General features: G+C 48.6%; 1 protein-coding gene across 1 annotated transcript in view; it reads right to left on the reverse strand.

The window, feature by feature from the left end:
• Nucleotides 1-2,172: 2,172 nt before the first annotated feature.
• The window catches only part of LOC146788812 (phytanoyl-CoA dioxygenase domain-containing protein 1-like), a 30,072-nt gene continuing 20,237 nt past the window's right edge, over nt 2,173-12,007 (reverse strand). The window contains exons 5-6 of the mRNA XM_085630397.1: nt 6,472-6,576; nt 2,173-2,748 (exon numbers count right to left, since the gene is read on the reverse strand). Coding sequence (XP_085486523.1) covers nt 2,641-2,748; nt 6,472-6,576 — 213 coding nt within the window. The 3' untranslated portion in view covers nt 2,173-2,640. The remainder of the gene's footprint in view (nt 2,749-6,471; nt 6,577-12,007) is intronic.

The following is a 12,007-nucleotide window of genomic DNA, read 5'->3' on the forward strand; positions in this document are numbered from 1 at the left end:
ACCTTACACACCCACTCACACAAACACTCACCCACCCACTGACACTCCTACACAACCACTCACACACCCATACAACCACTCACACCCACAGTCACACATCCATACAAACACTCTGCCATGCAGCCCTCCTCCCCAGGCCAATTTTGGCCCTAGGGGACCCCATCCTCCAGGGCCCGGCCATAACTGAATGGGGATGGAGGCCACACGGCTCCCTTCCCAGGCCAATTTCGGCCAGTGGTCCTCATCCACCAGGGCCCAGCTGTAAATATATACATTTTGCACAGCCCCCCTCCCTGGGCCGTTTCAGCCCCGGGGACCCCATGCCAAAGCCATAAACGAATGGGAGAGGTGGGCTTCATGACCCCCTCCGCGGGCCGATTATGGGCACAAGTTCCCCATCCCCCTGGGCCTGGCCATGTCACCTGGGTGCCCAGGGTACCCTGTGCACAATGGGGACCGTGGGGGGAGCCTTAAGGCCCCTGTGGTACCAGCTGGCTCACCGCTTCCTGCAGGAGCTGGCACTGCTGCTGCATGGAGGGAGCTGCTGAAAAGGCAGCTCACTCCATGCAGGAACAATCGTTTCATCTGTTTCCCTGGCTGCATGTCTGCGGGCAGGGAAAGAGATGAAATCTCCATTTCAAGCAAGCAAGAGCAGTTTGACAACTCTCGCCTTCTGGAAATAGAGTGTTAGCTTTTGCTTGGCAGGAGCTGTCAAAGCTCCTGCCAAGCAAAAGCTAATGTTATGCCCCAGGGATGGGCAGCCAGGGACATAGCAGGAGCAGGCCCTGGGCGGTTGCGGTCCCCAGAGCCATGTATGGCTCCAGGAGGGGGGCAGCGCGTCTCTCCTCCTTCTGTTTGCATGGCCCACCCTGAGGAGGTGGTGGTCTCCAGGGGCGAGAACGGCCTGGGAGGTGGGCTGTGCTGTCCCCCTCTATCTTATAAAAAAAAACAAGAAAGCCCCGGGGAGGTGGTGGTCACTGGGACGTGGGGGCAGAGGGTCCGCGTGGCCCCCCACAGCGTATTAACATAAGCCCCGGGGGTAGAATGTGTTCCTTGAGGGGGGTCGGCGCGGGGAGGTGGTGGTCGCCAGGGCATAAAAATGCCCTAGGAGGGGGGGGCCATATGCTCCCCCTCCTTTATTTTATAAAATGTGTGCACATGCCCCGGGACCTGGCCCAGCTGAGGGCTTTAGTATGAACAAGTGCGGGAGCCCCCACTTTTATTTTTCCATATCTGCTATGAATTCGCAACATATTTTTAATAACAATAAAATGCTTTTTTACCCTGCCTGGGTCCTTCTGGGATCCCAAGACCAAGGCTTGGGTATCAGGGGTCTTTTTTATTTGTAAACATTTTTGGAGGGGGACTCTGCTGAAGCAGAGTCCAAAGATGGCTTCTAACACTTCCTGGTTGAAGTTTTGGCAGCCCCAATCAGTTATGCAATTCTCAGCACGAGCTCGTTATTATTCGCGAATTAGCCAGCGATCTGAGATATCTAAATTTGGACTTCCTTAAATGTCTCAACAACTACTGAACGGATTTACACCAAATAATGAAAAAAACACACTCTACGCACAAAAAGCTAGCTTACTGCCACATTTGGTGTAATTTGTTCAGCGGTTCAGACTACAGCCGTGTCTAAAGAGTTCAGGGGAACTAACATGGAAAAGGCACTTTTTTTGACCTCCTTTATTTCTCAACCCCTCTTTAACGGATCACCCTGAAACTTTCCATGCACAACAAGACTCACCATGACTCTTCTGTGGAAAATCTCGTGAAGATTTGTCAAACAGTGCCAAAGATACAGGCAAGTCAAAAAACGCTTATCTTATGGAAACATGGTCCTAAATATAACTACATATGTATATATATATATATATATATATATATATATATATATATTCAATGAGACTAGCATACAATGATCAATATGTAACAATGCAGGCTTGTTAGTGAGGCCAGTGGCGAGAGGGGCGATGAGGACGGCTAATGGTGGGCCTAGTGGGACATCCTCTAGACGTTTATATCGAAGTAAAATGATCAAGAGTTCTTTATGTACCGGCATGTGTCCAAATTCATGCTGAAAATGAGACCAGCCACCTTGTTACATATTTCTCAACCTGGAATCATCTCGATGTGTTGAAAATCAAAAGTGGTACTGTTATCCAAAATGTATTGATATATTTTTATTTTACTTTTGTAGAAAAATAATACAAAAAGAAATTCACACTTTTGACTCCAAATCTATCTTACAGCTGCATGTTTAGCACAATAAATAAGCCTTAATAAAATAGAATTAAATATAGTCAGGCAGCAGAGATTCCAAAACAGGATGCAGGCTTGTGTTTTCCAATGAAAGTGCATTGCAGTGCAAAAAGAAATTCACATTATCAATTTCGGAAACCACGATTGTTTGTTTTATGGTACCAGTTGCAGCACCTTTTGGCCTACCATCAGAACATTATTGTAGACAATATTGACACTCACTGCAAGATGTTAAAAAAGATTAAATACATATTTGAACCTATAGGGCTTCATCTGAGATCAGGAATTAACCTGCACAATGCAGTAGTCTATTACTGGCAGTTATGAACTACATGAAGAGAGGAATGCGTCTCCTGATGATGCTCCGCACAAGTGTCAGAAAGTCTTGGAGAAAAAGTTAGGTGCATGATCTGTAAAGTGCTGGAATTCATCTGTTCCTGCAACAAGCACAGTGGCGGGGAAGGAGCGGGGGCGCTCGGGGTCCTGTAATCAGAGAGGAGAGAAGTGCATTAGAATGAGGGCATTCAGACGTGGGAGAATACAAGACCTTGTCATAGAGGATCTACACTGGTGTCATGCAGTGAGGGAGAAAAGGGCATGATCAAGCTAATCTCTAAAACGTGTACTCTGAAACACTAGCTAACCATAAAACTTCCCGCTGATCCAAAACAGCCTAAGAACCAACGCTATCTAAATCCCCAAATTATCTAACATTCAAACCTGCCTCTTTTATAGAACAACCTAAGTACCCAAACTATCTAAATCCCCAAACTATTGAACCTTCAAACCTGCCTCTCTTATGTAACTAACTACCACAACTATCTAAATCCCCAAACTATTGAACCTTCAAACCTGCTTCTCTTATGTAACTAACTACCAAAACTATCTAAATCCCCAAACTATTGAACCTTCAATTCTGCAACTCTTATGTAACTAACAACCACAACTATCTAAATCCTCAAACTATTGAACCTTCAATTCTGCAACTCTTATGTAACTAACAACCACAACTATCTAAATCCTCAAACTATTGAACCTTCAATTCTGCAACTCTTATGTAACTAACAACCACAACTATCTAAATCCCCAAACTATTGAACCTTCAAACCTGCTTCTCTTATGTAACTAACTACCAAAACTATCTAAATCCCCAAACTATTGAACCTTCAATTCTGCAACTCTTATGTAACTAACAACCACAACTATCTAAATCCCCAAACTATTGAACCTTCAATTCTGCAACTCTTATGTAACTAACAACCACAACTATCTAAATCCTCAAACTATTGAACCTTCAAACCTGCCTCTTTTATATAACTGACTAACAAAACTATCTAAATCCCCAAACTATTGAACCTTCAAACCTGCTTCTCTTATGTAACTAACTACCACAACTATCCAAATCCCCAAACTATTGAATCTTCAAACCCGCCTCTCTTATGTAACTAACAACCACAACTATCTAAATCCCCAAACTATTGAACCTTCAAACCTGCCTCTTTTATATAACTGACTAACAAAACTATCTAAATCCCCAAACTATTAAATCTTCAAACCTGCCTCTCATATGTAACTAACAACCACAACTATCTAAATCTCCAAAATATTGAACCTTCAAACCTGAGCAAAGGAATGATGGATTTAACCCAGATCCTTGTGACTGGGGGTGAATGTTTGCATTGTTCAGCATTCCGTCTATCAATTGTTTCTTTTGCATACTGTCTGGATTGTCATAACAAAACCAAACTCCATATCTAAGATAGAACAACAAATGAAGGGGCATATTATCAAGGACGGCGTTAAAATTATCGCCGGTTTAGTGGCAGAAAACAGCTGCTAAAGCGGCGATAGTTCACACCAGAACATGGACTTCTATTGGAATTCCCAAGGACATATTATCAAGCCCATTATCGCCGCTTTAGCGGCAGTTTTCAGCCGCTAAACCGGCGATAATTTTTAATGGCGTCCTTGATAATATGCCCCCTAAGTTTTATCCCTTCCAAATTAAATGCCCTCCTAAAACAAACTAACCTTCAAGATGATAACATCCAAAAACCTCAGAAAGTATCTAATTTCCAAGCCTCATGCCCAGAAGTAACCAACCATGAAAAAGTGTCCACTGAAACTAACCTTTCCACAAAATCTATAATCCTCCATCATCAAATTAAATGCCAAAATAACTTCCCTCCAAAACAGAATGACCGCCAAAGCTAACCAAACTCCCAAATAGAACCAACCTTCAAAGCTAAATAATATACAAAACTGAGGGCCAAATTTATCTAAGAGTTGTGTCGCCCTTGCGCCACGCAATCAGGTGCAAGAGCGACGCGCCTCTCAAGTCATATTTATCAAGCCACAAAAGGCAAATTGCTGCATTGCATTACTCTGCTATAGGGAGGCGTTCCATAGGTGGAGCATGGGTGTTCCCATGCTCCACGTTCTATGTGTTCCCACGCATCACCCATGGATTTTGGCGCATTCTCAGATTTACCATTAGTGATAGACCTGGGAATGCGACAAGGAGAAATATCTTCATTTCACATTGTTTTTTCCACTTTTAATGTGTGCTGCATTCTGCAGTACACACAGAAAGAGGAAAATGCTTCAAGGGATTGGTTTTGTGCAGGAAGGTGCTCCTTCCTGCACAAAAACAATCCTGTCTGCAATTCAAGCACCCTTGCACCACGGCACAAGGGTTGCCTGCGTTGGCGCTACGCAGCACATTGTGCACCAACACAAGGAAAAGAGAGGAATGTGCCATATAATGTTAAATACGGAGCATTCGTGCCCTTTGCCTAGCACGCAGCAAGGTGGCTTGCTGCACTGCTTGATTTTTTTTATAAATGTGCCCCTGATTTTAGCTATTAAAAACACCGGAGGTCCGACAATGCTGTTCTGTTAGAAACAAGTCTCCCAAGAGGTTGTGGCTCTGCAGCATCTCAGTGGACCGGGGCTTATAGCGAATGCAAACCCAGACATCATGCCTGAAGCAGCCGCTGACCTCAGTCCCTTCATCACAAAGGATGGGGTTGCTCTACAGGCTGCAGAGGTGAGGGATGTAAACACCTGTCCCTCTGGTACTGGTAGACGTGAGGCAGGACATCACATGCAGTAGAACCTGGTCCTGACCCAGGAAGCTCTGCATCGCAAGCTGAGGTCTTGGAACCCACCTCAAACTATTGAAGCTGCCTCCAGCGCATCCCTCAAATGGAGTAGCCTCGGTGCCAATACTGAGGTGCTGGGTTCAGCAAGCTAAGGATTCAGGGACTTATGTATGGCACTGTGGCATAGGGCAGCGCAGCAAGGCACCTTGATGTGCTGCCCTACGCCAAAGTGAATGGGCAGGAATGCTCCATATTTAAACATTACGGTGCTTTCCTGTTCTTTCTCCCTGTGCTGGCACCGTAGGCAACACATGGTGCAAGGGTGCCTCTGTTGCATGCAGGATGGTGTTTTTTTGCAGAAAGGGGCTCCTTCCTGCAAACAAAACAATGCCAAGATGCATTTTCCTCTCAGCACACATACAAAGAGAAAAAAACGAGGAGAAATAAACATATTTCTCCTCATTATGGCTCACCTTGGGAGGCGTACGTATTTGGCACTGCCACAGGTTTACATGACTTTGTAAATCTGGGGCAGCCTCAGATTCCATGGGCGCTGCATGGGAAAACCCACAGCAAAGCCCATGGAACGCCTCGTAGGTGCAGAATAGGGGGACGCAGTGATTTGCGCTGCATCTCCTTACTCAAGATTTATAAGGCCACTCAGAGCCACGCAGGGTGGGTTTCCGCGGCATCATAAATCGTTATGAAAGCCCTGCGTCATGCATGTACCACTATACGTGGATCAAAAGTGATGCAGGGCTCTCATAAATAAGCCCCTCAGTCCATCAGAAGTTCACTTCTGCCCATACAGCAGGAAGTGGCACCTGAGGTCCAGACCTAGGCGGTGTGCATCACTTCCATGAGCCATCTTCAGAAGACCAGAGCCATCAGAGTGACCAGGGGGCAGGTGGCTGCTCTTTTCTCATTGAATGGTTCTTTGAAGTAAGATGTACACACTGTATCGAGTAGAAATGCTCGCACACAAACACGTGTGCATGGATGTACACATGTGCGCACAGTCCACACTGTCACTCTTGTCGTCTAATAAACCCACTGACCCACAACCACGCTCTGACGGTCTGAAGGAGAGGATTGTACTTACATCCACGGGGTAGGCTGTGGTGGGGACGTAGCGAATAACGAAGCCACATCTGCGTCTGTGGGACATGTTCGGTTCACTGGCGTGGACTGTCAGCCCGTCGTGGATCTGACGAGAGAAATGTAGGATATGAGCAGTGATATCTGCCAAAAACGTAAGTGCCAGGGCCCAATGTGTTACTGGTCCACTGCAGCTGGCACAACCACGTCACTTTTTTACTTTTAAGTTTTATCATTTTTTGAAAGCTTTATAGTTTAGTGCTCCACTAATGAACGTTGGTTAAAAATACACACACACATTGAAGGGGTTCAGGGATTGGGACTTGATAGGAATCTCCACGATTGGGGACCTAATAAAAGAAGGCTCCTAGATCTCGTTTGCAGTCCTGCAACATGACCAACAGAAGGGGGAGAGACAAAGGTATAAGTATACAATTGCAACACACATGGGCGGCTGAGGGACTAGAAGCGGTTGGAATCCCCGAATATGTGCCACTAGAGGGCAGACTCCTGCAAGACAAGATACCAGAGAAGGCTATATATTGGACCTATAAGACTCTCATCAATAATGTTCCGGACAACCCAGTGGGCCTGAGAAGAGGTCCTGGGAGAACTAGAAGACATAGACTGGGGGCGGCCCTGATGCACCCAAGGGAGGAGGCAATCAAACTGAGGCTGAGGTTGATTCAACTCAAAATACTACACAGAACGTACATAACCAGGTACCGACTTCACAAAATGGGAAGGGCAGAGTCTCCAATGTGTCTCCACTGCCTGACTGCGAGAGGCACGTTTATACATACACTATGGGAGTGCACACAAATACAAAGATACTGGGCTATAATAGTGAAGGAACTAAGTGAAGTCCTTGGGGCTTAGCTACCAATGGATGCTAAATATATATTGCTAGGGATACCTTTCGACATAGACTTACCCAGATGGAGTCTTAGCATGTGTAATCTAGGCATGATAGTGGCCAAAAGGGATATAGCCAAGAAATGGGAGCGCCAGAGATTCCGACCCTTGGAGAGAGGAAAACTGGGATGGACATGTATATGGGTGCGGAGCAGGTGACTTACAGGATGAGAGGGTGTCCGCGGAAATTCTTTAAGATTTGGCGTCCCTGGCTCCGGTACTATGGGCTTGAGCTTCAAGAAATACCTGGGGGGGGGGGGGCAATCAACGTGGCAACGCCCTGGGAGGAGAGAGGGCCCACCGAACAGTCTCCCCAGGACGGGAGGAGAGCAGACCTTAGTGGGAGTCCTATGCCGTGTCCATAAGTAGTAATATGTTGAGCCGACAAGAATGGAGCACTTACTGTAACTACATGAGTAACGTGTATTGCCTGTTGACTATATTAGTACCAAATGTGAAATTGATGTGTCTTGCTAATCATGGAAAAGTTTCAATAAAAAGAATTATAAAAAAAAAAATACACACACACTGCCCCCAAATGGTGGTTTCTCATACATATGTGCCCTTGTTTACAGATAAATGCTGGTGCCAAGTACCGGAAAACACGAGCGCAAATTAAGCACTGGATATGGGACAGAAAAAAGAGGGGCAGCCACCTGAGGTGCACCTCAAGGGGAAACTGAATACACAGTTCCCAAGGGGAGCGGTAAGTACACAGTGTTGGTGCACCCAAACGGGGAACCTGTGAGGACACAGTGCGGGTGCACCCCGAGGAGTGCTCTGAGTAGGCAGTGCTGGTGCACCCAAAGCAATAGCAGTGAGTATACAGTGCTGGTGCACCCAACGCGAGAGCAGTAAGTACACAGTGCTGGTGCACCCAAAGCGAGAGTAGTGAGTACACAGTGCTGGCGCACCCAAAGCAAGAGCAGTGAGTATACAGTGCTGGTGCACCCAAAGCAAGAGCAGTGAGTATACAGTGCTGGTGCACCCAAAGCGAGAGCAGTGAGTACACAGTGCTGGCGCACCCAAAGCAAGAGCAGTGAGTATACAGTGCTGGTGCACCCAAAGCGAGAGCAGTGAGTACACAGTGCTGGTGCACCCAAAGCAAGAGCAGTGAGTATACAGTGCTGGTGCACCCAAAGGGAGAGTAGTGAGTATACAGTGCTGGTGCACCCAAAGCAAGAGCAGTGAGTATACAGTTTGGGTGCACCCCCGGGAAGGTGAGTACAGTGTGGGTGCACCCCTGGGAGACTTGTGAGTACACAGTGCTGGTGCACCCCCCAGGGGGAGCTGTGAGTGCACACTTCTTGTGCATTCAAAGGGGTACATTTGAGTAAACACTGTGGATGTACCCCTCTGGGGGCTGTGAGTGCACAGTGCTGGTGCACTCAAAGGGAGAGCAGTGAGTACACAGTGGAAGCGCATCCCCAGGAGGAACTGTGAGTACACAGTGTGGGTGCACCCCTCAGGGAGCTGTGAGTACACAGTGCTGATGCACCCCCAAGGCAAGCTGTGAGTACACAGTTTTGGTGCACACAAATGGAGAGCAGTGAATACACATTGTGGGTGCACCCCCGTGGAAGCTGTGAGCGCACGGTGTGGATGCACTCAAAGGGAGAGCAGTGAGTACACAGTGTGGGCACACCCACAGAAGGAGCTGTGAGTGCACAGTTCTGGTGCACCCAAAGGGGTACATGTGAGTGCACATTGTGGGTGCACACCTAGGAGAGCAATAAGTACTTAGGGGCATATTAGCAACGGCCAGCGATAATTATCGCTGGCCGTGCTTAGCGATAATTTTATTATCGCAAGCTATCTCTGGAATTTATCGCCCTGGTAGCGCGTTATTAACAACGCTTTTCTCCAGGGCTGTTGGACTTGGCCCTTCTGGCAGGTTCACCCCTAAACTTTTTATGATTATCTTAGCTTTATTCCCTATGTTGTGTGAGTGGTTTTAGGCCTCTAGGCGCTTTTACACTGTGTCCCAGTGGAAAGTGTGTGCGCGCTGTTACATTTAGTGAGACTGACCTGCCCTCCCATAGGAATGCATGGGGAATGTATGTGTCCATGGTAGTTCCTGATGCGTGGGGAGTGCAGGGTCGAGTTTGGTATGTGCGAACTCGTGAGAGTGAATGCTGCGCGATGATGTGTGCGGCGTTACTGTGTCTAGTATAGAAGTGCCACTTCTAGACGCTGGCATAAATGTGAAGTGACTGTCTGGCGTGTGATTGGCTGGTGTGCCTGGCTCCAGGAGTCGGGATGGGTCTGCCCCAGTGGTGAGTGGAGAGATCTGCATGTTGATGATTGGGAGGAGTACACCTGGGACCTGAATAGGGCTGTGCTTTCCCCACACAATGCTGGCTCCGCCCCCTGTGGTGCGACTGATGACCCTGGCCTGTTCTGGGGAGAGGGGCTGAGCAAAACAAAGTGCTCAGGAACCAGTTGCATCTGGTTCGCCCCTTCCCTGCACCTAGAAACAAAGGAAACCTGTGTATAAAAAGGGGCCGTGACCCCAAGTAAAATGTTCTCTGCTGATCCTAACTGGGGGGCCTGCTGCTGCTGGGCGCCAGGAGAGACTGCCACTGGGGACTGCCTCCCTGCCTGGAGGGCCCTGTGAGCTGGCCCCTGGGCCTAGCCCTTGACCCCCTGCCTCCTAAGAAGACTTTGTTCCTGAGCCTTGCCTGGGGGGAGCGCTGTGTCTTCCCTGGCCGAGGAGCGCTTTATTTTTACTTGCTGAGGAGCACCCTCGTTGGGAGCAGCAGCGCTGTGCTGCGATCGTTCCAAGGGAATCCCGACGTTGGGATTCCCCCGCTGTTTGCCTTGATTTCAAGAGGGTGCCCACCCCGCATTGTGGTGCTCGTTGGCGGGTGCCCACCCCGCTTATAACGTAATTTCAGCGGGTGCCCACCCCGCATGTGTTTCTATCTTCAAACGGGAGCCCACCCCGTGAAGAAATCACCGCCGCAGCCCGGGCCAACCCAGAAGTCAGGCACCCTCTGGGGGCGGGCCGCGAGACGGAAGCCGTGCCCGGAAGCAGGAAGCAGGCGGGAGCCTACCCCGTGCTCCTGCGTGTGCCCCGGGAGACGCCGTGACTGAGGGGCCGGGAGGAAGCCGAGGGGAGAGCGCTTCCCCTGCCACGGAGAGAGGGTCACCGCCGAGAGGAGACGCTGCTGCCCGAACAGACGGTGAGTGCGGGCGTCCCCGCGGGTCCCTCCTCTGCTTCGCACAGCGCTTTCCCTGCTGTAGAGCCCCCGAGCGGGACTCCAACGTTTGGGGCACGTTGAACTTTTGAAAGCTCACGCGTCCCCTAGCGGGACTCCAACGTCTCGGGTCCATTGTATTTGAGGGCTCACGAGTCCCCCGAGCGGGACTCCAACGAAGGGGGCATTGCTAATCTAGAGCGCCAGTGTGCTCCAACGGGTGGCATACCGATTCCCAGAGCCTAGGTGGCTCCAGCGCGGCATAGTGTTGTTCTAGAGCTGCATGCTCCATCGTTGGGGGCATTATTCTTTCAGAGCCCAGAGAGGCTCCAACGCTGGGCATATTTGTTGAGAGGGCCATTGAGTGCCCAGGCTCCTTTTCCCAGCTGCCCAGCACTTAGTGGGCAGCTGCAACGTTTAGGTTGTGCCCCTGTGCCCTGTTGCTTACGCTGCGTTGGCAGCCCAGCCCTGACTCTGTGGACAAAGGGCGTTTGAGCCCCTGAGAGTCCAAGTTGGCCTGGGGACAGTTTTCTGTGTTGTGCCCTCACCTAGGGTACATGATTATTCCTACATGTGTACTTTTGCGCCATGTGTATTGCCTTGATGCTATTTTTTTATTTCTAACCGTGCCTATGCGTAGGAGAGGGTTTTTCCTAGTATAGGTTATGCTAGTGTGTTCATGGTTCCCTGCGGGATATATGCCTAAGGTGTTTAGGATTGCGTAGGGTGTACTTACCTCTTACCAGGGGTTACTGGTTGTGCGCTACATTTATTATTTGGTCTACATGTCTACGTTTACAATTAGTGATTTGTGCTAATTCTGACAGTGGTCCATGTGGCCCTGTCTGGTGTAAATAGTCCCCTGTAAATTCCGCCCAGTGCCAGTTGGCACAGTGTAAATTGTGTGAATATTATCTAATGTGTTTATTATAATACAAAGGCTATTTTTATATATAACCTTGTGTGGAATTTCTTTTGTGGTGGGCCTTGGGTGTTGTTGCTGGGGGCGCGTGCAAACGCTTTACACATTGCCGCCGGGATAAGCCTGACTGCTCGTGCCAAGCTACCAAGGGGGTGAGCGGGGGTTATCTTTGGCGTGTAACTCCCCAGCCCTGACTTAGAGTGGTGGTTTCTGCCTGGCTTTGGCGGAAGCCCTAGGCAACCAGAAATCCCATTTCTAACAAGAGCGATAAAAATTCCAGAGATAGCGAGGTTATCGCCGCTTTTCCAGCGATGTTTCCTGCAAAACGGCGATAACCTTGCTGATACAACCCACAGGGTCGTATCAGCATAATCCACCCCAATGTTGGGGATAGGTAAGCCTGCATTTTAGCAGACATTCGTTTTTGGAGAAAATAGCTGTTTTCTCCAAAAACTAACGTGTGCTAAAATGCTGGGGCAGCCTTGTAAATATCGCGACGTGAA

The sequence above is a fragment of the Triturus cristatus genome, chromosome 10 (assembly GCF_964204655.1).
Source record: "Triturus cristatus chromosome 10, aTriCri1.1, whole genome shotgun sequence".
In the NCBI taxonomy this organism is placed as follows: Eukaryota; Metazoa; Chordata; class Amphibia; order Caudata; family Salamandridae; genus Triturus; species Triturus cristatus.